Source organism: Halichoerus grypus, chromosome 3 (assembly GCF_964656455.1).
Source record: "Halichoerus grypus chromosome 3, mHalGry1.hap1.1, whole genome shotgun sequence".
Lineage (NCBI taxonomy): Eukaryota > Metazoa > Chordata > Mammalia > Carnivora > Phocidae > Halichoerus > Halichoerus grypus.
In genome coordinates, this window is record NC_135714.1 from 919,475 (window position 1) to 945,482 (window position 26,008).

The window sequence follows — 26,008 nt, forward strand, 5'->3', positions numbered from 1 at the left end:
CTGTGCTGTAACACTGTGGGGGGAGGGGGGCTGCACCCCACACACACACAGCCCCAGAGGGCTCACCGTTAGCACACCCGCTCGCCCGCTCCTGGGAACCGTCCCCGAACACACAAACGCATCTGCGCTAAGTAAAAGGCTGGAAAAAGAGACCCCACGTCAACTCCCGTCAAAGAAAGCTGGAGCCGCTGCCCTCACTCGCAGGGAGACGGGGAGGAGCCGGGCGGGAGCCCCTCTGCCGCTCGGCTCAGGTCACTGTGCGGCTTGGATTTGGGGGGCGGGAGGGGGTGGGGCTCGGACACGGAGGCACACGGGAGCCAAGGCACCTGAGGCGGCAGCAAGGACTCCCGGCGCGACCCCGGTGATCACGATGTTTCTCGGAGGACTTCACCAGGGGTGTGAGCAGAGCCATCTGTCCGAATGTCCGTGTCCCTGAGACCCAACCTGGGTGCTTTTGCTCATCTCATTAAAGATGCTTGAGGGGGCGCCTGGGTGGCTCAGTTGGTTAAGCGACTGCCTTCGGCTCAGGTCATGATCCTGGAGTCCCGGGATCGAGTCCCGCATCGGGCTCCCCGCTCAGTGGGGAGTCTGCTTCTCCCTCTGACCCTCATGATCTCTCTATCTCATTCTATCTCTCAAATAAATAAATAAAATCTTTAAAAAAAAAAAAAAGATGCTTGAGGTAACTGGTTTCCTTTTATTTTCCCGCAGGCTTTTTCAGAAGTGCTTTTTTTTTTTTTAAACAAATCCGTATGGCTCCCCCCCTTACTTAGTTCTGCTATCAGCTGCTTTGCTGAGCTGGCCTAGTATGCCTGCCTCACAAACGCATCAGCCACGGTGAACTCTCTTCATCTCTGTAACAGTTCGTCTGTGCTTCTCCCTAAGGACGTTTTATTTGCTCCCCCTGTAAACAACAGAGGTAGAAAAACAAATTGTTTACCACGGGGGGGGAAAGGCTGGGAGAGTTACCAGGCAGCAAGGAAGACGTCTTCTAAGGAGAAGAGGATTGTTTCTTCAGAAAGATGCAAGGACCCTAAGAGCAGGGCTCAGAGACACATGAAGTAAAAAGCCAACGGAACTAAGGGGAGGAACAGGCAGACCCACAATTATATGTGGAGGTTTCAACACTCCTCTCGGCCCGTGGAGAGCGGCTTACAGAGCGAGTCGGTCTGAAAACTCAGGAGGGATGCCACGCACATCAGCACCACTCCCCACCAGTTTCAGCCCGTTCTCCAGCGCACCTGGAACATTCTTCATGACAGACCGCGTGCTGGGTCACCATCTACTGAACACACCTAACAGGACAGAAATCCGACAGAAATCCTACAGGGCCCATCCTCTGACTATAACAGAATTAAACAAGAAGCTGGTAACAGAAATATATTTTAAAATACACAAAAGGCACAAACAATAAAGTTTCTAAAAAAATTGATAAATGGAACTTTATCAACATTGAAAATATTTGCTCTTCAAAAACCACTGCTTTAAAAATGAAGAGGCAGGGCGCCTGGGTGGCTCAGTTGGTTAAGCGACTGCCTTCGGCTCAGGTCATGATCCTGGAGTCCCGGGATCGAGTCCCGCATCGGGCTCCCTGCTCAGTGGGGGGGTCTGCTTCTCCCTCTGACCCTCCCCCCTCTCGTGCTCTCTATCTCTCATTCTCTCTCTCTCAAATAAATAAATAAAATCTAAAAAAAAAAAAAAAATGAAGAGGCAGCGATGGTGAACAGTACAGGGCTTCTTCAAAACACTACAAACAGACTACCGTGTGACCCAGCAAGTGCACCTCTGGGTGTCTATAAACCCAAAGAATGGAAGATTGGGTCTTGAAGAGATATTTGTAAGCTGTTCATAGTAGCAATATTCACAACAACCCGAAGGAGGAAGTAACCCAAATGCCCGTCGATGGATAAACAAAATGTCGCCCATCCGTCCAGTGGAATATCACGCAGCCTTCAAAAGGAAGGACGTTCTGAGGCCCGTTAGAACAGGGATGAGACTTGAGGGCACTGTGCTCGGTGAAACAGGCCAAGAACAGGACAAATACTATCCTACCGTATGAACAGGGACAAACGTGGTACTGTAACATATCCATGTATCTCTCCGCACACTGTTGCTTCTTTCTCCAGACCCGACTACAGATGCCAAACATAACGGATGAACAGCATATTGACAGTTTCAAAATACTGCCCCCAAGACACCTGCCTTCATCAGAGGAAGAGAGCAACTCTGGAGCATCCTCACCCAGAGTCCACAGATGGCCGCAGGGCCCCCCCTGGTGGTGCACATTCTGGGGGTTTGGACATGGGCATCAGGACAGGTGCCCACCACCGCAGCACCACCCAGAGTTGCTCCCCGGCCCCCACGTCCCCCGTGCTCCACCTGCTCACCCTCCTCCCCCAACCCCTGACAACCGCCCATCTTGGTGCTGTCTCTGTGGTTCTGCCTTTTCCGGGATGTCCCACAGCCTGGAAGCTCACTCATTTTTGATATTTACGTAGTAAAGAAATGATGCAGCTTTCTTTTCTGGCTTCTATTTCTGTTTGCTTTATGATTACCGAACTAAAAACAGGAGGTACGGGGCACTGGCCTCAGGGACAGATGTGTATCAGAGCCCTGGGAAGAAGGGCTGGTTGAGACGCAGGGCTGCGTAGCCGCAGTTAGGTTCTAGATCCGACAGCTCGATTTTCACCTGCTCCTCTTGGTCAGCCTCGGGGCTCAGGGTTCCAGGTCCTCCAATCACCCCACTGCCTCTGCTTGCCTTCCCCTGGGCCAGTTTGCTGGAGTCGGCAGGGCCAAGGAAAGGGGTGGTGGCCCCTCCAAGCCTGGCCCAAGGCCATCTTCCTCAAAAATTCCTTTTATTTAGGGGCGCCTGGGTGGCTCAGTTGGTTAAGCGACTGCCTTCGGCTCAGGTCATGATCCTGAAGTCCCAGGATCGAGTCCTGCATCGGGCTCCCCGCTCAGCAGGGAGTCTGCTTCTCCCTCTGACCATCTCCCCTCTCATGCTCTATCTCATTCTCTCTAAAAAAAGAAAAAAAAAATTCCTTTTATTTAAGTTCATTCCCCTTGCTTTGGACGGTCAGTCTCCTTTCCCCATCCGAAAGATTATATAAACTTTTCCCAAAATCATCTTCTAAGATCTCATTTACGTTTAAATCCATGACACATCTGAGGCTTCCTAGGGCTAGCCGTCCCCCCGGGAGTGGGTGACCAGCCCTGCCCGTGCACCACTCCACACCTGGATCCTTCCTGTGGGGTGGGCACCACCATCACCTCTGTTCTCCTTATCTGCACCCAACAGCTTTTACCGGTCGCCCTGTGCCTGGTGAACAAGCAGTGTGGGCGGCCAGACGGGTCGGCCAGTGCCCAGGCCCGATGTGGGACCCAACTCGGCATTCAGCGGACAGCGAGCAGGTGGGGAGGCCAGGGGCCTGCCGTGTCCTGAACAGCAGGGACAGGAGATGCAGGCGACACAGGCCGAGGCAGGGGCCAGACTGCAGAGGAGCGCCCAGTTCTGTGATGCACTAAAAGCCACTCAACTGTGCACCTTAAACAAGCAAATTGTACGGTATGTGGATTACAGCTCAAAGCTTGTTTAAAACACGGCTCCCCAGGAGGTGCTCATGTGCCCAGACACGCCCCCGGGCTCGCTAGGTGGCCATCAGCCTGACTTCAAAATCCTCACTGCCTTGCCTTTAAAAATCGTCGGACGCCCACCGCCTGTGTCTGTACCTGATGCCCCTTCGGTGACTCGGACCCACAGAGGTGTCATCTGTCCTCTCTCTTGCCCACGGCCTGGAGGCGGTGGCCGTGTCCTCCGGCCCAGCCCAGCAGTCTCCCTCCTCTTGAGTGCCTGCCCGTGGCAGCTCGGATGTCCGGTGGTGCCTCTCACCGCGGAGGTCGAGCAGCCCCTGATGCCTGGTGCCCATCAGGCTGCACACACAGACGTGCACACATTCCACTCTTTCTGCATTTATCCCCTGGAATCCTGGCGTGGACACTGCTCCACGTGGGGACCCTGTGAGGAGGTGCGGGGGCGGGGGACGGGTAAGCGTCCCCCACACTGAGAAGGCGCTTTGAGCCCGGAAGATGAAGCAGGCCAGTCCAGCCCGTCTCCGGGTTCGCGCAGGGTAACTGACAGGGCCCCGGGCAGAGGACGATCCATAGCCACTGCAGCTCTTCCCTGAAAATCCAGACCTCAGTCCCCGAGTCCGTAGAGCAAGGGGACACACAGAAGGGCACAGTAGTGAGACCCAAGTGCTTGCACACCCGACAGCCGACCTTTAACAGACTCGCGGTCCCACCTGCGCAGCAGGAGCAGGAGGGCCGTTCTCTCTAGCAGAACCGCAGGAGGCAGAAGCATGCCCCTGTGCATCCTGGCCTTGGCGGGTACTCTAAGTATGCCTACCAGTCTCCAGGGGGCCCAGAACACGTCGCTCCGAGAGAGGTCAGCCAGTGAACAAGACGGAGGGCCAGAGAGGGAGTGCGTACTGTCAGCAAGCCTGCTGGCCCCATGGCACAGCTCATTCAGGTCGGGCCAGAGACAGATCGTCCCCTCCACTCACCAGCTCGCAAGCGAGACCTGGCTCTCATCATCCCCCAAAAGTGGCCCATCTCTTGCTTCTTCTAAAATATCGTTATGAGCTTGTGCATGTAAACCATTTTGATGGGTTTTAATTCGTTGCATTTCTTGTCCCCACTGAAGATCAAACTGTCCCGGCTTTGGCTGGTGCAGCGGTCTCTTCGGGTCACTGCTGAGTCCCTTGGGTGTGACCCTCCTAGACTTTCCTGGAAGCCCAGGCTCATCGCCGACATCCCCACACCTGGGATCAGCCACTCTGCCAAGAGGCCCTCATGGTGACTCACGGTATTTCAAGACCACAGCATGGGGGCAAAGGATGGTCACTGCCCTGGACCGGTCACTGTTTCTAGAGCTTTTCAGCAGCAAGAGCGGGGGCAGGGGGGTAAAGATGACACAGCTGAGATATGGATGTGGGTTAAGTCTACATTAGATATAGACTAGAGATAAGATTTAGATCAGCTGTTGATGTGGTGGGACACAGACTAGATGCGCGGTCTCTTACGGACGAGACCCACATGCACAGCACGTGCAGGCTCCTGGTGGCCACTTCCCACCGTGTCACATGAACGGAGTCAAGCAGTACGCAGCCTCTCAGACTGGCTTCTCTGCGGACTCACTGCTGCGCGTCTGGACAGCTCGCCCCTGTCTGCGGCTGACCGGACTCCGCGGTCCGCCGGCCACTCCGAGTCGAACCGCTCACCTGCCGAGTTTGGCAGATCCCAGACCACACAGCTCTTCCGGAAGCTCCTCTCCACTGGGAGCAGGTGTGTCTCCTTTCTCCCACACGGAGGAGGCTGGAAGATCCCATAACTTCTCACTGGGATTTCCAACAGTGCCAGAGCAGTGAGGCTGGTACCCACCACGTGATCGCTACCAACACGAGCCTCGTGCCTGCCCCTCCTCCCCTGGCCTGTTACTAAGGTTTTATCTGTCAGAGCACGCGCGCACAGGCGGGGGAGTGGCAGGCAGAGGGACCCCTCTCTTTCCCAGCAGCCGCCAGAGCCCACGCCCCCGCCCGCTCGGCCCTCTCCGGCGGACCACGTGTCCTGGTGCTACAGCCCACCGCGCGTGTACCAGCACGATGGCTAAGAAGACTGTGGCCCGATCTTGTCGGCTGGCACAGCTCATTTTCCGGAAGATTCCTCAGGAAGGGCTCCCAGGAGCAGGTTCTCAGAATTCGGAGTTCTCCCAAGTGGGGAACAGTGCTCTGTGCCCTTTATACTTGAAAGTTGAGTTTTCTGCATATAAAATCCTTGGTGCACATTTTCCTTCTTCAAATCTCTTAAACATGCTACTACTCCGTCGTCTCCTACCGTAAAGCACTTCTGTCGAGAACTCTGATAATCTGGGGCTCCTGGGGGGCTCAGTCGGTTAGGCGCCTGCCTCCGGCTCAGGTCATGATCCCGGGGTCTCTGCTCAGCGGGGAGCCTGCTTCTCCCTCTGCTTCTCCCCCTGCTCGTGCTCTCTCTCTGACAAATAAATAAAATCTTAAAAAATAATTTTAAAAAAAGAAGTCTGATAATCTAATGCTTTCCCTTATAAATAATATGCTTTTTTCTAAGATGTCCAAAGGATTTTTCTTTTTCTTTAAAGTCCAGTAATTTTGCTAGAACATGTCTTGGTGTTGGTCATTCTGGGCCAGTATGTTCAGGATGTGGCATGCTTTCAGTGCGTGGTTTCGAATCTTGTGTACTTCAGAAAAGTCTCCGGGAATGGTCATTCCCCGTAGGAAAGGGTCTTGCAAAAGGAGAGTACACTCTCACACCGACCGGGTCCTGGTGACACAGTCCCCGCGAGGATCCCGTGCTCAGCCCTGACAGGAGCTGTGGTTTCACCGTTCACCTGCTCAAGGCGTCGGGCTTGTCTCCAGTTTGGGGAAGCTACGGTTCCAAGCGCAATGAACATTCACATACCGGTTTTTGTATGAATGTGTGTTTTCCCTCTGGGATTAATGTCCAGGAACACAAGGACTGGGCTTTACAGAGGCTGCGTGTTCAGTTTTTAAGAAATCAGCAGACCATTCAGCCTCCCGCCAGCGCAGCCAGGAGGCCGCGCCTGGTGCTCAGCCGCGCTCAGTGTTGGTACTAAGGACCACCGGCCACCCGGCAGGTGGTTTTCAGATGCGTGTCCCTGAGGACAGTCCCCTCCTCAGGCTCCTCTGCCATCCGGGTGCCCCTCCAGTGAAACCTCCGCTCGCCCTCTTGCTCCCTTTCTTTTTTTAAAGGTTTTATTTATTTATCTGAGAGAGAGAGAACGAGCAGGGAGGGGGCAGGGGAGAGGGAGAAGCAGGCTCCCCGCTCAGAGCGGAGCCCGGCCTGGGGCTCAACCCCAGGACCCTGAGATCATGACCGAAGGCAGACGCTTCACCGAATGAGGCGCCCCCCTTCACTCACTTTCTAGGTGGAGTGATTTTGAGTTTTAAGACTTTTGATATATTCTGGATACAGGTCCTGTGAAGTGCGTGGTTTACAAAGGTTTTTCTCGTCGTCTGCAGTTTGTCTCTCCATCCTCCTAACAGGCTCCTTCACAGAACAAAAGCTTTTAACTGTGATGAGGTCCATTTTAGTAATGCTTCCTTTCATGGATCATGCCTTTGGGGTCAAGACTAAGAACTCTGCCCAGCTCTAGAGTGCAGTGATTTTCTACAAGTTTTACACTTTACATTTAAGAAGACTGTGGCCCATTTTAAGTTAACTTTTGTACAACATGTGAGATTTAGGTTGTGGCCCATGGCCGTGGATGCCCAACTGCCCATGAGGGCCCTCTGACTTCTGAAACGGCTCCAACAGTCCCCTCCCGGTCTCATATTCCTGTGTGACCCCCTCCCCTTGAGTGTCGGCTGGCCGGTGACTCGCTGCTAATCAACAAAAGTGACAGGCTGTCACTCCCGAAATCAAGTTACACAGGCCCGTGACCTCCACCTGGCTGGCTCTCTCCCTGCCTGCTCCTCGCAAGCTGCGATATGGAGAAGCCACCCAGTGAGGAACAGAGGCCACCTCCGGCCACTGCATGTGAGTGGGGCTGGACACGGACCCTTCCCCAGTCAAGCCTGCAGATGAGACCCCAGCCCCAGCCCACTTCTGGACTGCAGTCCTGCGAGAGCCCGAATGAGAGGACCCAACTAAGCCACAGTAACGGACATCCGGTCGTTCTTGTGAGCCACTAAGTTTCGGGGAAACCTGCTGTGCATCAAGAGATGACCCGTATGGCCTCGCACCACCTGCCTGCGTCAGCCACAGGCCCAAGGAGACTGGAAGGGAGTCCCTCTGGAAACTCAAATTCCGCCTTTTCCCCAGAGTGCACACCAACACTGGAAAGCACTCTCAAAATCACCTTCAGGGCCACTGGGGAACATGTGACATGGCCCACACGTGGCCTGGCACTGACTTGAGGGGGTAGCATGCACTGGCCTGAGCCCTGGGACCCCTCCCCGGGCACACCCACCCACATCTCGGCCTCCGTGAAACGGCTAGAATGCCTCTTGGTCATCGGCTTCCCGCTTCTAAAGGCCTGTTTTCTGCCCGAAGACCGTCCCTGCCCTGAGTGGTAGTGAAGGAATGAACCGACGTGCAGGGCTGTGGTGACGCATTAAGTGGGTCTCCCGGCAACCACAGCTGCTCGTGTGGCATTCACTGTCTCCTTGAATCCCCAGACGTCCCATGGAGTAGACACTATTATCCCACTCTTAGAGATGGGGACGTGAAGGCCCCCTCCCACAGCGGGAAGACGGAGCTGGGACTGAGTGGCAGGCCGGCATCCCACACCCCACACACGGTGCCCCTGATGCGCCAGGCCAGGCAGAGAGCCGAGGACACGTACACAGTTGGTGCCTTTGTTAGAACACAAAAGTCATCAAAGCCCTTAGTGCCAATAATGGGAGACTTGGCTTCCTATACTGCACTGAGGGAATTATTTTTCTGGAAAACTTAATGTCAATCTTTGAAATGTGAGTTTCACAAAGTGGCGTAAGGTCCAAGTAAAGCCTGCACATTGGAAAGCAAACAAAACAGCAACAATAAAGCAAAAAAAACGCATGGGCACACGCACACACATGCACACGTGAGGACATGCACACGCGTGCACACATGCATGCCCGTGCACGCGCACACAGAAAAAACACACTAAAACCATCCTTAAATGAAATATGCAGGCCCGATGATCAAAAAGGCACACTTCCTCCCACCCAGTCAACCCAGGTTCGAAGACGACAGCTCAACTGTTAGCGTGCAAGGTACCTACAGTCTGCCAGGCACCACGATGGGACTCTGCCTGCGTGGGATAAAAGACCTCTGCTAATCCAAGAGCCACCCACACGGGTCCTGACGGCCACAAGTGCAGCCTTTTGGTTCTGCAGACTGCTGACTCACCTGAGAGTCTCCGCAGACATCCTCCTACAAAGGGAAAGGATGCTGATAGACCAGCAAGAAACAAGAATGGCTTTCCAACACACGAAGAAAAGTTGGGGGACACAGGATGACAACCCTGATAAGCTGACCACGTCTACGCCTAGGGAGATAGGAAAATGAATCACCAATGGGAACGAGATAGCAATCAGCCTGGAACTGTGAAGAATTAATCATGCTGGACAAACTTAATTTAGTTCTGACACTTCTTGGTTCGATGTACAAGAGTCAAGAATAAAGACGACTCAATCCTAGCCTATTGCTTATTTGTAACACTCATATAGAAAATACCCGATTATGGGGGTGCCTGGGTGGCTCAGTCGTTAAGCGTCTGCCTTCAGCTCAGGTCACGATCCCAGGGTCCTGGGATTGAGCCCCGCATTGGGCTCCCTGCTCGGCGGGAAGCCTGCTTCTCCCTCTCCCACTCCCTCTGCTTGTGTTCCTGCTCTCGCTATCTCTCTGTCAAATAAATAAATAAAATCTTTAAAAAAAAAAAAAGAAAGAAAAGAAAATACCAGATTATGTTAACAGCATTAAAAGGCAAAAACTAAAGTCTGAAGATTGATTTCCTTGTTGCTTAAGAGCATTCCAAGAATTTAAATGTGAAGCAAAAGCTAGGAGCCAGAATGATTCTTCTAGAACCTAAATCCGATGTCACGTCCCCTACTGCCCATCGCACTCAGCCCAAGTCTCTGTGTACAACACCCCCACTCCAGCCAGCCCAGCCTCCTCACCCTCGTATGAGACCACCCCAGTCCACTCTCCGGCCATGAGTTGGGGACAAGCCCCTCAAGGCCCCCAAGTCTCCTCCTCCAACACCAGCCCGAAGGCCAGAATCTCCTCCCCAAGAGGGGCTCTCCTGGTGTGGAGTTCCTCTCAGCCTGAAGACCTGTGAGCTAGAGACATCGTATCTGCCCTCTGTCCCCAGCCCCCGCTAACCCCCCCCCCACACACACACAGGTACACGCACTCGCGCACACAACACACAGCAACGGGCCAGGCCCGGGCCGACTGCTCCAGACACCGCGATTCAGACTGGGTGGAGGCACACGGGAACCACTGGGCCTGCTCGTGCCCCATCAGGGGACTCCACGCTTCCCGGCTCTGCCTCTGGGCTCCTGGGTCCACCCTCTCAATTATTCTTTTCCCCAAAAGGCAGCCTGTGTTTGGGGCGCCTGGGTGGTTCAGTCGGTGAAGTGGCTGACTCGTGATCTCTGGGTCGTGAGATCGAGCCCCACATCGAGCCCCAGGTTGGGATCCGCACTGAGCGTGGGGCCTGCTTGAGTCTCCCTCCCTCTGCCCCCACCCTCCAAGGGGGCGGGGAAGGCAGGCCGGTTTGCAGCCATGCAGCCGAGCAGCTTCCTTCCCGTGGGTCCTGCCAGCTGAACTGGGAGGGTCCAGGGCCCCTTTCAGCACGAACCAGCAGGGTTTCTGACGACGTAATTCTCTCCAAAGCTTTCCGAGCCTCCTGTGAAACTTCTTGGGTTTCGATTCCTTAAACAGAAGCCACCAGCACAGGTCTCCTCAGAAGCAGCCCCTCTGGCTTGAGCTTCCACTGGGGGACGGCTCTGGAGTTTCGTGGAGCCTGGAAGCCACTCCCGACTTTCTAGGGTCTGAACCAGCATTTCCCAGCCACAGCCTCACACAGAGGACACCTTCCTGGTCATCCCGGGGGCTGACCTTTGCTAGGACACCGTGTCTAAACGAGAGCCCTGCGTGTCCCCAGGAAGGCTGAGGGCCCCGGAGACCAGCGAGGGCCACTCCTTCGGCTCCCGCTCTGCTCGGGCCTTACAGCCGGGGCTTCGGCAGGAAGCGGACACCTGTGGTGCTGCCTGGAACTCTGCCCAGCCCGTCCAGTCCATCCTTCTCCACCTCCACCCCACACGTAACAGTGCTGCTCAACTCCGTCGCCACATGGCCAGGACCCATTCTGCGCCAGCTCCTAATATCTGCACACCTTCCCACCTTCCTCCCCTCCCCTGGTCTCCTCAAAGCCCCAGGGCACCCGCCCGCACTTTACTCCTCAAGCTCCTGCCCAGCTACAAAGTCTCTCCCACGTGAGGATATTGCTGGCAGTCTATACACCAAACTCCTACTCCAGGGCCTTTGCACTTGCTGCCTTCTGAGGCAGATGGTCCTCCCTGAGACCATGTCTGTCCAAATGCCACCTCATCAGGCATCTTTCAACCAGCCTATAAAAAATGACAACTTCCCACCTCCCAATCCTCCCCAAGGCCCCTGCCCATCTCTGCTCTTACCCCTTAACCTGACACTGTACTTACAGTCTTCTGTCCCCAGTAGAGTGTGAGTGCAGATTTTGGAGCACCCTGTCTCCTGCAGGTCTCCAATACCAATAGAACTGCGCCTGACACAGTATGGGCTGAACAAAGTGAACAAGGAAAGGCTCCGCTTTGTTTTTTAGGATTTTTATTTATTTGACAGAGAGAGATAGCGAGAGCAGGAACATAAGCAGGGGGAGTGGGAGAGGGAGATGCAGGCTTCCCGCGGAGCAGGGAGCCTGACATGGGGACTCCATCCCAGGACCCCAGGATCATAACCTGAGCCGAAGGCAGACGCTTAACAACTGAGCCACCCAGGCGCCCCAGGAAGGGCTCCTTTTGAAAGACCGTGAACAAAGCTGACAAAACCCATCCTTTGCTTGAGATAACATCAGCATCATGTCTGAGGGACCATTCTTAGGGCACGTGGCCGTGGCCTAGTGGCCATGTCTGTAGGCCAAGTTTCCAGGGTTCAAGTGCGTAACTACAGAAGACACGAGGTGGTCAGGGCTGCCCCTCGAAACCCAGGTCCGATGCTCACTCTGCTCCAAGGCAGACTGCACAGCCCTGGTCTGTCTCAGGAAACAGGGAAAGGCCCTGCCACTCACCCCAGCTGCTGAATGAGCATCAAACCCCGTTAAGTCTGCTGGACACACGCCGAATGTGGCCAGGCTCTGCAGTCACAGGAGATCCAGATGTGACTCTGGTCCGACCAAGATCCGCCATCAGAGCTCCAAACCTATGAAATAAGGTCCTCACTGGGCAGAGTTCAATGAGCCAGGGCCATGCTTCCTTCACCACCGTGCGCTGTCCTCCCCAGTGCCACTCGGTAAGGACAGATACTTAGGTCCTTCAAACGCAGGAATTATCTCAGCAGGTAGCCTATTTGGCAACGTAATAAATCAGGTAAGAAGGTTCTTTTTTATTTTTGTAATATCATTCCATACAAAAGCAATAGAAACATAACAGTCTTAACAAGAAGTTTACAATTGAATATTTGAACAGAAAATCTGTACACATTATCATTTACAGCAATTTTACATGGTAAATTAACTGACTGTAAAAAAATGTTCTTTCTAAACCCCTCTGCTGCCTTAACTCTTGGAGTATTACAGGTAGAAGGCCTACCTAGCGCTATTTACAAGTACCAAATTAAGACTGTATAACTTACATAAAATCCCTTAACAGCTCAATTTACTACCTTCAACTATTCAGTGCTCTGTAGGAGGGAAAAAAAACACACCTTGACATACTGACAAAAGGCCCAAAATTAAGTTTCCGTAAAGATACTAAAATTATCCCATTATGAGAATACTCAGATACCAGTAAAGAAAGCCGATGCGTAACTGGCCCCATGAGTGTGTGACTAACCCCAAACCAGCCGTCTGACAAGTAACAACGTAACATCTAACATACTGGCGGAAAATCAGTTAAAATATGCTTGTCAGGTTAACTTGGAGGATGGTAGAGATTAAGCAATTAAGTTTTCAAGACTGCGTCAAGTTCAATTTTCCTTGGATTTAGTTTCATTTACAATTTAAAACATGCAAAATACATTCACTATACATAAAATTAACGTTTCTTAAGAAAATAAGGCAAGAATAACAATTCACCATGAGATAATGAGATAATGAACTAGGAACAGAAACCATCCGGTTACCAACACAGGACACATGCTCGGCCAGCCCCCAACCTGCCAGGTGGAGGCAACTCTTGCTCCCAGTGGCCTCCAGGTGGCATCAGTTAGCTCATGGCTGAGAAATCTTTCAAGGGCTCAGTTAAACAAGCTTCCAAATCAAACTCGTCCTCCACTCGGCAGTCCACGTGCCTGACTTTAGTGGGTGTGCCAGAGTACACGTCCTAGAAGACAGGAGCACAGTCAGGGCTAGCTCCCAAGACACGACGCACAAGGCCGCGCACCACACCCCTACCAGGGGCGACCGCCGCCTCCTTTGCCCACAGCGCCACAGGACTAAGACGGAGCAGTACCAGCGAAGGTCTATGCGTGCTGGAATGCTCCTGAGAGAATTCAAAACCATTACCTAATTAAAATTCACGGATAACATCAATCTTTCCTCTCCGTGGGTATGTCAAATCCCTACCCACCAACCAACCCATTAGAAACTAACAGACCCTTTACGGCGTCTGAGCCCCAGCCCTTTGACCCTAAGGGCTGCATCGTGACTGGTGGAGCAGAATCCCACCAACCACTGAGCACGTGCTCACCTGCCGAGGAGGCTCTGGCTTAGCTGCTCTGCACTCAGGCAGAGGACAGCCCCCTCCCAAGCCCATCCTGCACGGCACAGCTTTTGGGAATCAAGTGACAGAGCGTCTGTCAAGGTCTATGCACTCACTTACAATTCCCAGTAACTACACTACCAAAGGAATCGTGTGTGCTACACGGAACAAAAAGCTCAGGTGTGCACAGCCACGTACACCTGTGAGCACAAAAACACTGGAAGACGGGACAAAACTCAATAGTGCTCTCAGGGCCGGAGACACCAGTGTTTAATTTAGTGTATTTCTGAATTGCCTTACTAAACAGGTTTTGCTTTTTCATTAAAAAAATTTAATTACAAGGTCACACAATCAAATGTTAAGAGTTTATTATTTAGGGCATTTAAACCCAGTGAAGCTCAATGTTTACACCAACTAAAACCGAAGTTTTAAATGAACGTTAAAAAAGTGATTTTTAGGGGCGCCTGGGTGGCTCAGTCGTTAAGTGTCTGCCTTCGGCTCAGGTCATGATCCCAGGGTCCTGGGATCAGGTCCCACACCGGGCTCCCTGCTCGGCGGGAAGCCTGCTTCTCCCTCTACCTCTGTAACTCCCCCTGCTTGTGCTCTCTCTCAAGTAAATAAATAAAATCTTTAAAAAAAAGAGAAAACAAAGTTACTTTTACAATGAAGAAATCTGGTTGATACCACTTGAAGCATATTATAAATTTAACATCCCCAATAATGGGACAAAGGGACATACACCCCCCGCCATGGTCACATTCTTGCCTGAAGTGTTCAATCTGAATCTAGTTCTTAAAGAAACAGTAGGAGAACTCCCAAATGAGGAACTCTGCATTACAAAAACTAGCCTGAAGTGTTCCCAAAAAGTCACTGTCATGGGAGGAAAAAGGCAGGAAGACTATTCTAAGTTAAGAAAATGTAAGAAATGGCAATTTAGACAAGTAATCCTTGATTAAACTGTGGATCAAAAAAGAAAAAAAGACCGTTCTTAGGGCAGCCAGGAGGCCTGAACATGGACAGCTGACTAGCCAGGAGCGCTGTTCTGTCAGGATGACACTTCTGGAGCACAATGACGTAATGGCTGTGTGCAGCAGCGAGGGGGGTGGTTGAGGGACACAGTCACCTGGGTGTTCGTAGTACTAAATAAAGTGCTTAGGCCCGGGCTTCTCTTCCCTTCAGCACATCCAGCCATCTCTGAACCACCTCTTCTTGGACCTGCCAGGACTCCCCCCAGGACCCCTGCCCTCTAATCTTCATGGTCTGGCTCCCCTCCCCTTGCCCCCTGGGCCTGAGCATCTCCCTCTAACTTCTGATTCTGCAGGTGGTATGTTCAGAATCTGTTTCTTGAGCTGGGACAAGGGTTACTTTTGATCCAAACTACGGAGGCCACCAGTTGAGATGTTCATGGGTTCCTTTTAGTCCTACATACACGTCAACAGCCACAAAACTGGCATCATTCCATCATTAAATATCCTGCTTTTATTTATCTCTACAACTTTCCCACGTCATCAGTCTTCAGAAACAACCTGTAATAGCTCTATTCCTTGTGACACAACTCTGCTATTGCTCTACGGTTGGACATCTGTGTTACTCCTGACCTCACAGTCACATACGTGGGTCACAGAGAGTGTGAGGTACGCGATGGGCCACAAGACCAGAAGGACACATGCCAGGCTTGCCACAGTGGGGGGACACAGATGGAAGGCAAAAAAAAAAAAAAAAAAAAGAGAGAGAGAGAGAGAGAGAGAGAAAGAAAAAGGCAGCTATGCACCTTTATTTTATAGGCTTCCCCACTGTCCAAACACGGTACAGGATGATCCCACATAAAACAGAAATACTTCACAACGAACGTTTGCTTTTTTCTAGTTTCAATCTGTTTTTTTTTTCACTTAATATGTTAAGTATTTCCATACACAAATATCAAGGTGGTCTCCTTTATAAAAGTAATAAAGAGCTTTTATTATAAACTGCTCACATAGATTTGCTTGTACACATGCAGAAAAGTCTGAAGGAACATGCACCCAACCAACAACTACAGGATTAGATGAGGTAATTTTATATATCGTTTTTAATCTTTATAGTTTTTTTTCCCCTCAAAAACCATGTAATTTTTAAAAATCGGCAAATGTGGGGGAAACCCTTAGGCCCAAAGCATACCTTTATATAGTAGTAATTAGCAAATGATCTTGTACTAGCAAATCACCCCCAAAAACTGTATACAGCCTAAAATTAATGCCAGGGACGAGGCCTACACAGACACTGGAATCAGAGGAAAAAAGGCCTTTCACTTTTAAAATGAAAATGGTAGAACTTATTAGGTGGATTGAACCAAAAACCTCAATTAAGGCCACTACCTAGGAACGCCATCAAGTCTACATTTCAATGACGTCAGAGAAGGGATAAAGGAACCCCTTCTTCATAAGCACCAAAACCGAACTTCGGCTTCCACGTCAGCTCATCGAGGGGCAGATGCAGTCAGCAACTAACCCGACAGCCGCGGCGAGAGACGGAACCAAGAAAAGGCACTTACGAAGTTATCCTGAGAGCTTGTCTGGGACTCGGAGCTGCTTTCTGCAGACTCAGTCTCCATCTCCCCGAGGTCCACAGGATGTCTGCGAGGTGAAAGCAAACACGTGCATCAGCCACCACTTCAAGCAGGGAGGTGCTCCAAGCCTGTTCACTCAATACGAGCGCGATCAGTAGCGCGCTGCCGCATGCAGCAAACACTGACTGACAAGCGTCTCCTCTGCTCCTGAAGCCATCGGGACAGTTTCCAGTGAATCCCCCCCATCTTCCCCCATCTCCCTGCCCCACACAGGTAATGCTGGCCACAGTGATGGCAAGGAGAAACGTCCACCTGGCTCAGAGCACACCACCACCTGCCCATTCTCAACTGTGGTGCGACTATTTACGCACCCACAAGCACCCTTCTAAGTGGAAGCGTCAATATAGGCCCAATTAGGGGGGCTGATGAACACTGCAATTGCTAATTTTCCAATTTTCTACTCCTAGAGAAGGGACAATAGTGTCACAGCGGGAAAAAAATCGGTATGACATGATGACATCTGTGAGGCCAAATCTATAAAGCCATGTTAGAAGTCATTTCAAACATGACAGGTTCTAATAAATTTCCCCAGCACAAAGCAGAAACTCAAGTATTTGCTGAATGAATAATCTGTCTCTGAGGAAGGCAGAGACCCAGGTCAAGGAGGAGCTGAGAAGAGGTGCCCAAAGAAGGGGCGAGTGCAAGACAGTCCTTCCCACCTCCCTGTTCAACGGGCGTCCTAACCCTAGGGCAAAACCTCAGGCCTGAGGCCCTTCCAACTGGGCTTGAGTTTAAAAACCAACAGGGAGGGGCGCTTGGGTGGCTCAGTCCGTGAACGGGCTGCCTTCGGCTCAGGTCCTGACGCTCAGCAGGGAGTCTGTTTCTCCCTCTGCCCCTCCTCCCTGCTCATGCTCTCATCTCTCTCTCTCTCCCTCTCTCAAATAAATCTTAAAAAAAAAAAAAAAAAAATTAAAAAACAGGGAAAAGATAAAAGGCTTCCTTAATGAAGACAGGCCTTTTATTTTCATAGTTCAACATGTTCCTCAAATACCTTTTAGAATGTTTATTTAAAAAAAATTTTTTTTTGAAGATTTTATTTATTTGAGAGAGAGAGTGAGAAAGAGAGAGAGCACAAGACAGGGGAGCGGGAGAGGGAGAAGCAGACTCCCTGCTGAGCAGGGAGCCCGATGCGGGACTCGATCCCGGGACTCCAGGATCATGACCTGAGCCGAAGGCAGTCGCTTAACCAACTGAGCCACCCAGGCGCCCTATTTTAAAATTTAAGAACATTATTTGTTCAAAACTTAAGAACAACAGCCTGCATATTACTAGATTTACTGAGCTCCATTTTCTCTAGCTACAAAGTGAATTAAATCCAGGAAGCAGATTCCTCCCTCCACCAGCCTCCCAGAATCCACCCATCCGACTTTATGCACTCGCGCACAGGGAAAACAGACATGAAGCTGTGGCCACAGGCTACTCTGCTCTCTCAGAACTCCAGGGGGAATTAATACCATGATAACCTGCACATAAATGATCAAGTGATTTCAGTCACTGCACAAATCGCAGAAACAGGACAAGAATGCAATGAAGACATACATTTCTTGCAAATCACATCCTTCTTCAGCTGGAGGATCCCAAAAATGCAGAGCCACCTTCCAGAGCTTGATCTGCTGGTCCCACGATCGTCGACTATACTTCTTGAATTTGTTGGGGGTCTTGGGGTGGACGCCGGGTTGTCTAAGGTGTCTACAGGAAAGAGGGAGGCTGTCCTGATACATACCACCCGCATCTATACATCCGCTTGAAGATTAACCAAACTCTGAGACTAGAGTTATCAAAACATCATAGGTCAACTGAGACTCTATAAAATGAGCAAAAGTAACATATGAAAAAGCACCACCCCTTTGACTCTACTACCCCTTTACTATCTGTGCTCCAGAAACGCACATCTGAACCCCAGTCCTACCGAGAAATGGATGCCCTCTCTAAGCTTTCTTTGCAACCCTGTGAGGAGCAGGCTAGGAAGAGCATGCTGCTGGGACAAGAGGGGGCAAGGTTCATGTTTTTCTCCAACACCATCTTTACAACCTGTCACCTGAACTTTACTCTTCCCCCATCACACACGTTAATAGCTTTATATTTCTGAGAGCGCAGGAGTCCTGGGACCTGAAGTGTTAACTAACACCCTGAACTATAACACGTTAAGTTTCTTATTTTCGTGTCCCTGGGTTTTCAGTCACCCATCCCTTCCTCGTCATTAACATAAGTGCCTCAAAGTGGTTCAATGGTCCTCAGAGAGCGTGAAGTACGCCCAGAGTCAGAGGCACCATGAAAGCAGACTAGAGTCTAGACTGCAGTGCCCCACAACTCCATCAGGATGCGCCAGTGAGACAAGACTACCTCGGGACTTCTTTAATATAGCGGTCGTAGGCGATGGTGTTCTTCCCGTAGTTGATCTGCTTCTGCCTTCTCATCAGGACGCTCTCATCTGTCTCTAGGTCAGCTGGCACCGTGGACCCCGCCTCCTTGGAGTCAGAACTGAAGATGAGATGGACAGAATGAGCCTCAAGGTTAAGACCGCTACGTAAGAAAATGCTGAAACACAATGATGAAAGAACATCTGTCCTCTGGATTCCAAACCATGTTAATCCCAGAACAGTCCAGAACTCTCTCCATGGGAATGTAGTACATAAAAGGTACAAATTCCAAAGCAGGGAGGAAAGGACCAGGCAGCACAAGCCGCTGAGAAACCAGCATCCCATGCACAATTCTTCCCACTAGCGGGTGACAGGCCTATCAAATTAGAGAAGAAACATTTATATGGCACTTACCTTCCTGAGGAGGATTTTCTCTCTCTCCCAAAGTCATTTATGAGGAGTTTTCTTTTATATCTGAGAGCAAAATAAACATTGCTGTTTTAGAAAGGTATAGAAATTAACTGAAGACAATGCTTTTAAGACAGCCCCCAGAGGTCAGGCCTTCTCCCTGAGCAGTGTGGTCTGGTGAGTGAATCAGGGCAACAGCACAGTGGTTCCGTTTATTTTCAGTCTCCCTCAGTCACCTTCTCTCATTAGAAGGTGTTACAGGCCACGCTCGTACAAAGTGCTCGGAGCAGCCAGGCCCTGTGAGTAAACAAACACCTCAATGACCCTAGGTACCACCACATGTAATGGAAATTCTCTAAGCCAAAAAAAGCCCCTAACAGCAGCAGGTTAAGTAGTGAGATCCACTTTCGGAAAAAAAAAAAAAACGTGAAGTCGAGATAAACAGTTTTTGTTTCTAATACCACAATTACTTACGTGCGTGCCTACTGGGTTGTGCTCGCTTTCTCCAATCTTGCAGAGAGACTAAACACCAGTCCCCAGTCTTGTTCCTCATTGATTTCCATCACAGCAACTACCAAAACCCCGCTTTGCCAAGGTACATCAGCCAAAGGAGTGTAGCTCGATCTAACACTGAAACCATGAATCCATCTCAAGCTAAAAGTTCATGTGTCTAAAACATGTCATATATTACTGTGTCTCCTTCCAAAAGTGCCAGGCCCCAAGTCTGCTGAGGCACCAAGGAGTTTGGACACCAGGAAGTAATGAATGAGTTTGTTTCCTGTGTATCTAGAAAAGCACCGATTCTATACCAGCCTATGCAAACTGAGAAAGCAGGCCCTCAATATCCCTTTCTGTAGGGCTTCATTCTCTCAGGGACTCCATTTGAAAAAGACTGGCTTCTAGTATGGCTAAAACCCATTTTCCAATTTTCAGACAGCTGGTGTGTAGTGTGTATTATGCTCCTTGAAGTACAGTGAACTAAATTCTGGTAAAAAGGCAGACTACCATCAGCAGCAGGTCAAACCACCTGGGTCTTACTAAAGCAGCAGCTTTCCATCAGGAAGGGTGTGATCGGCAGAGTGGCCCAAAAAAGAGCAGGACTGTTTTGCAAAGAACACTTTTCGGAGACAGACCTGTGGGACAACTGAGGAATAAAGCGGGATCCATCAAAGGAGGGTCAAGACAGAGAGGGGTCGGGGCGCCTGGGTGGCTCAGATGGTTAAGCGTCTGCCTTCGGCTCAGGTCACAGTCCCGGCGTCCTGGGATGGAGCCCCGCATTGGGCTCCCTGCTCAGCGGGGAGCCTCCTTCTCCCTCTCCCTCTGCCTCTCTCCCTGCTCATGCTGTCGCGCTCTCTCTCTCTCTGTATCTCTGTGTCTCAAATGAATAAATAAAATCTTTAAAAAAAAAAAAAAAGACAGAAAGGGGTCTCCATACATAGCACAAGATCTGCAGATAGTCCCTGGCAAAGGTCAGAACACATAGGTATGTGAGAAGAGCTGTTATAAGCCTTGGGAGCGGAACACAGAAACTACACAGACCAAATCAAACATCCTAGCTCTACAGCTGGGAAAACTGACGTCCATATGAATAAAACAATGAATTCAAAACACTGGAGGAGCCCACGTCTGTGAACTTCCAGTTCACTTTTCTAACCAGGCACACCGCCCACCCACACACATATATTTTGATGCCTAAAATAAATTAAAGCAGCCCTTTGAGTGGTCCTAACTAACCCCCACGTGCGCCTGTGCTTTTCCTAAGGAGGCAGCTATAAATACCACCAACCACTACAGAGGTGAAACAGGCAATCTGGCCCTGCTTCCCTGCTGAGAGGACACATTTTCTCATAAGAATTAAGAACCAATGGACTCGGTTCAACATACTCCAACTGATTATGAGCCACAGCATTTTAACTCAAAGCTCAATCAGCTGGGTTGGATGGAATATTTCAAAGGGAAGGAAAACCCAAAAATACCAGAGAGAATGTAATCAAGAGAGAGAAGCAGGGCTTAAGAATGCATCATTTGAACCGTAATGAGTCGAGGCAGTGGCTTAGAGTTTGGGAGAACTTGGATATACACAACAATTCTGGGTACAGCTGCAAGGGGTTAACAAGCCCCACGTTGGGGACCCCCCTGTGCTCTCCCACTCCCGAGCTGTTACCTGAACCAGGTGTCAGACAAGAGTGCGCTCCCCATCTAAAGAGAGAGCCACACAGTCTGCTGGGGTGGCAGAACCCAATGTGGTAGGTTAGAGCACATCATGGTAGTACCATCTTCCCACCTACTGCCATGGTGGATGGATGGCCACTAAGACAGTAGCCCTGAACCTTCCGTGAGCAGGCTCATCTGGACGGCTTCTTTAAGACATGGCTGGACCCCACCCCGAGTTTCCCATTCAGGAGGCCTGGGGTGGGGCCTGAGAATGGGCATTTCTAACAAGTGCTCAGGCCCTGCTAATGCTGCTGGGATGGGGACCAGACTCTGAAGAATCATCCTTCTAACACATACCTCAAAGCTAACATATGATAAGAAACACCAAGGATAATGCTTCACAAGGGTCTGGGATGTATACCTTGCAATTTCTTTGTTAACTCTGGTCCTCATTTCATCCTCTTCAACTGCACTTGCCCAGTCTGAACATCTAGAATGGGGCTTCGGGCCTTCAGGAGTGGTAAAACTGCAATACAACAAAAACGTGCATTTGAACCACGGCACCTACATTCAGTGTCCTTCCAAGCAGCACACCAGGAGATGCTCAGATGTTGCTTGCAGAGTGCCATGGGCTCCAGGATACTCTACGCTCCAGCGCTTACTCGCTCCCTGAGTTTGGGCAATTCACTTCAAGCCTCTCTGGGCTTCATCTGTCGAGCTTGTAAGCACCCACCATGTGCCCGTGTTGGCTGGATCATGAGGAAACAGTCCACTGGGGGGAAGGCCAAGTCAACAAGCCATCTTCAGCAGACAATGGTGCCTAATACAACTTGGTCTTTTATTTACAAAATAAGAGACTATTTTTCAGTATTTTAAAAAAGAATTAAATAACACTTCATACTAAGCAAAGTGACCAGCACATAAAAGGTACTTAATAAATGGTGGCTACTGTTCACTTTTAAATGCACGTAATTAACTATTCAGAATATATCACCTAACTAAAATAGAGAAATAGGAATATACGTGGGAGTCCCTGCTACATTAGAACTTAGTGTACTGGTAACAGCACCCCTTAGAGTTGGGCTAAGTGTAAACTAGAAGCCCAGTTCAATCCAGAGATCAAGGAAACCTTTCGTCAAGGGACACCTGGGTGGCTCAGTCGGTTAAGCATCTGCCTTCGGCTCAGGTCATGATCCCAGAGTCCTGGGATCAAGTCCTGCATCGGGCTCCTTGCTCCTCGGGGAGCCGGCTTCTCCCTCTGCCTCTGCATCTCCCCTCCGCTCATGTTCTCGCTCTCTCTCTCAAACAAATAAAATCTCAAAAAAAAAAAAAGGCAATTTGAAAAAGGCTTAATGCCAAGAATTCTTGCAGTCAGAATTGTTGGTATGTCTATTATTTGTAGATTAGATATAAATGGAGTTTTATTTTTCCTCCTCAATTTTCTACTGGTCACCGCTGATGCATCAAAGCTAGACACAACTTCATTTGCCACTCTAGGCGACCGGATGCACCCTAGCTGCAAACCACACGGCACGCTTTGAAAAGGCAACTGCAATAACAAATGAATGATCCCTGTGTGCAATTACCATAGTTCTTCTCTTATAGCTACCTCACCCAAAAAACTAAAATTAGATTTCTAAAACTAAATTTCCAGAATCTAAAAATGATTGGCAAGGTCTGAAGTCAACTTAACGAACCAAAAGTTAGTATGACTCTGTTAACTGTATCCCAGATACAGAGAGGAACCAAACGGAAGGCTGTCCAGAGCTGGACCTCAATGTCATCACTCGCGGGCCAAGAGGCTAAGGCCTGGGCCATGAGACTGCTGAACTCTTAAAAGGAGCTTACAAACGACCTTCCACTACATCACGTATTTTGGTAGAATAATGGAAAATACCTTTCGTAGAACTAAAGCCAACTTTTTAGATTAAGCAAGTCGTATTCACCAACCTATCCTATCTTAGGACAAAAGTACATTTAGGGAAAGTGCTCGAATGGAAAACAAAGCGTACCTTGCACAACGAGCTAAGTGCCTGCACAGGAACCACGTCCCACACCCCGTGATGGAAACGCACCTGGCTCTACTGCAGGCACCTGTATGCACCCCCGCGCATCACCACAGCGACTGGGGAGACGAGCAGCAGCCACAGCGCCAAGAGCAGGAGCCAAGGCCTTTCTGCCACGTTAGATGAGTAAGGAGGCCCAAGGGGCTAACTGCTGAGCTAGAGGAGTACCCATGGGGATACAAAGCACTTTTAAGGCAATATAAGGATTTAACGTTTTCTTCTCAGCTAAACAGGAGACCACAGGGGGACTCAGACCTTGATCTCCGCGGTGTTTCATCGCTTCTCTTCACATCCAGCTCTAACACTGTCCAGGCGCTCTCCCATACTCAGCGTCTCTTCCCGAGTATCTCTTCTAGCCCCAGATCTTTAAAATTAACTATATGCAGCGAGGCCACATCGTGCAGAACGTGGGCAGCCTCCGCATCCACACTCAGGCCTCATTAATTACTGCCTCCTTCCCCATGCCAGGTCTGCTCTACCCCCACCTCTCCATCTTAGCAAATGGTTCCCCAAGGAACAAAGGTGTTCAGAGTGAAACACGTGAGTCATCCTAGACTCCTCTCTGAATCCCCCTCAACCCATCCACAAGTACAAGAACGGCCTTAAAAAGTCTAACGTGCACCACACATTCCTCCCCACCTCCCCTTCCACCTGAACGCCCCCCTTGTCCTCCGCTATCAGGCTTCAGACAGGCCAAACACATCCCCAGCTAAGGGCACGTAGGCCATCAGAGCGACCACATCCCTGTCACCCCCTGTCCACACAAAGGTCGCCAACAGAGGTCTCCCTGACTGTGGCCTCTGAAGAACACACTGGCCTTCCCCACCGTCCCCTGGTTTTCTCAGCCTCTCCTGTCCCTCTGAAATACCCTGACTAGCTGAGCCACCCCCGTCAGAGTACAGGCACAGGGAGCACACGACCCCACCTGGAAACTGCCGGCGTGAAGACCACAGGAAAGGCTCCTCACGGGGCACCCGCAGCACCCGGATGAAAAGAGGAATCTGCAACTTACACCCTCATTTGCATTCTGGCGTTCAGACACCTTTTTTGACCGTGGCGGGACACTTCTCTAAGAGGATTCCTCTGAGGCACAACCTAACTAGCTGTGCTGGGACATCCTGAGGAGTTCACGGGAGCCTCCCACACCGTCCCTAAAACAGAGTAGGCTCCCAGAGACCGAGGCCAGTTTCTGCGGACACCTGTCACCAGAGGCTCTCGTGGGATCCTCAGCTACCTTAGTCACGTTGGCACACGTTGGTGCCTTAACAGTCCAGTGTTCAAAGATACGAGCACCGTTAATTAGTCAAGCGTTTGAGGCACAGGTGCCTTAACAAGTCAGCTACAGTGACCTTCAGGCGCCACGACTAACCAAGTGTTGTGACCCACAAACACCTTAATTAGTCAACTGATGCGGAGCACAGACACCACAAACGGTCAGGGGGCAACCCACAGCTACCATAAACAGTAGGGCGGGGGCCCACAGGCACCTGAACCAGCCGGGCGGGGACCCGCGGATACCTTACCTAGTCACGTAGGGCTCCCACGGTGCCTCAACCAGCTGGGTGGTAACCCACAGGTGCCTTAACAGATGGGTGGGGGACCCCCCCAGGCACCTTCACCAGCCAGGTAGGAGGCCCCCCGGTGCCTCGACCAGCCAGGTAGGGGACCCCCAGGCAGCTTAACCAGTAGGTGGTGACCCTCAGCCTCTTTGACCAGTCAGATGATGACCCCCAACAGCCTTAACCAATCGGCGAGGACCCCTGGGCGCCTTACCCTGTCGGGTAGAGACGACCAGGGCACCTTGACCAACCAGGACGAAGCCCCCTCCCCAGAAGACTCAACAACTCGGGTAGTAACCCTAGGTACCTTAACAAGCAGCTGGGGCACCCACAGGCACCTTAACCGGTCAGGTGGGGCGCCCCGACTCAATCGGTCGGGCAGCGGATCCCCAGGCGCCTCAGCCAGCCCGGAGGTAACCCACAGGTGCTCTAACAGTCGGGCGGTAACCCACAGCCCGGGGGACCCCCAGGTGCCGTAACCTGTCGGGTAGGGGATCCCCAGGCGCCCCAACCAGCCAGAATAAAGACCCCCCCACCAGGCGCCGTACCCAGCTGAACGTGGGGCCCCAAGCCCGCGGTGCCCCCGCAGGCCGCACAGGCCGGACGGCGCCCTGCAGACCCCAAGCTCGCGCCGCGCGCCGGGCCCACCTGTCCGGTCGGCCGTCGCCCGCCGGCTCCGCGGGGCCCTCGGCGTCCTCGGGCTTCCTGCGCCTCCCGTCGGCTCTGCGCTTCCGTCCGAGGCTCCATCTCGTCGGGGGCGGCGGGCTGCCGACGACAAGCGGCGTCAGAGGGGAGGCGAGCCGCGAGGCCCCCGGAGCGCCCGCCCGCGGACCCCCACCCCGGCCCGCCCGGAACGCCCCGGGGCGCGCGGCCCGCCTCACCTGGCGTCGCCGTCGCGGCGGCTCCCGTAGCCAGAGGGGCTTCGCGGCCGGCAGGCCATGGCGAGCGCGGCGGCGGCGGGCGGGGGTCCTCGGGCGGGGGTCCTCGGGCGGGGGTCCGGGACCGGCGGCGGCTGCGGCAGCAGCGTCCTCTCCCGCGCCGACGCTGACAGGCTCTGCGCGCGCGCCCCCCCCCAACCGCCTTTATGCGCCGCCGGCCCCGCCCCCCGAGCTCCCGCGCGCGCCGCGGCGGGCGAGACCATCGGGCCCACGCCGGCGGGGGGGCCCAGGCGGCAGCGCGCGCTTCGCAGGCGGCCCGGGCCTGGGCGGGGAGACGCGAGGCCGCAGCCCCGACGCTGCCTCTGGGAGGCGGCGGATCGACGCGTGCGGCCGAACGAGGAGAGGCCCGAGGAAAGGCTGCCCCCCTCCCAGCATGGGGACGGCCGGGGCTGCGGCGCCTCGGCGGGCAGGGCGGGGGG

The 26,008-nt window shown here is 51.9% G+C and overlaps 1 protein-coding gene across 4 annotated transcripts; it reads right to left on the reverse strand.

The window, feature by feature from the left end:
- Positions 1 to 758: 758 nt before the first annotated feature.
- Positions 759 to 25,702, reverse strand: SLBP (stem-loop histone mRNA binding protein). 4 transcript variants are annotated; one of them, XM_036070177.2, is made up of 8 exons: positions 25,533 to 25,702; positions 25,300 to 25,416; positions 21,448 to 21,552; positions 18,879 to 18,938; positions 18,448 to 18,585; positions 17,644 to 17,793; positions 16,030 to 16,111; positions 759 to 904 (listed from the first exon to the last, which is right to left on the reverse strand). In XM_036070177.2, the coding sequence occupies exons 1-8, from the start codon at positions 25,589 to 25,591 to the stop codon at positions 881 to 883; spliced, it is 735 nt and encodes a 244-aa protein (XP_035926070.1). In that variant the 5' UTR covers positions 25,592 to 25,702; the 3' UTR covers positions 759 to 880. The 4 variants fall into 4 exon arrangements, with proteins under 4 accessions (XP_035926070.1, XP_035926071.1, XP_035926069.1 ...); XM_036070178.2 differs by lacking the exon at positions 759 to 904 and adding an exon at positions 11,393 to 12,143; XM_036070176.2 differs by lacking the exon at positions 759 to 904 and adding an exon at positions 11,393 to 13,121 and having other exon boundaries at positions 25,533 to 25,699.
- Positions 25,703 to 26,008: the final 306 nt, after the last annotated feature.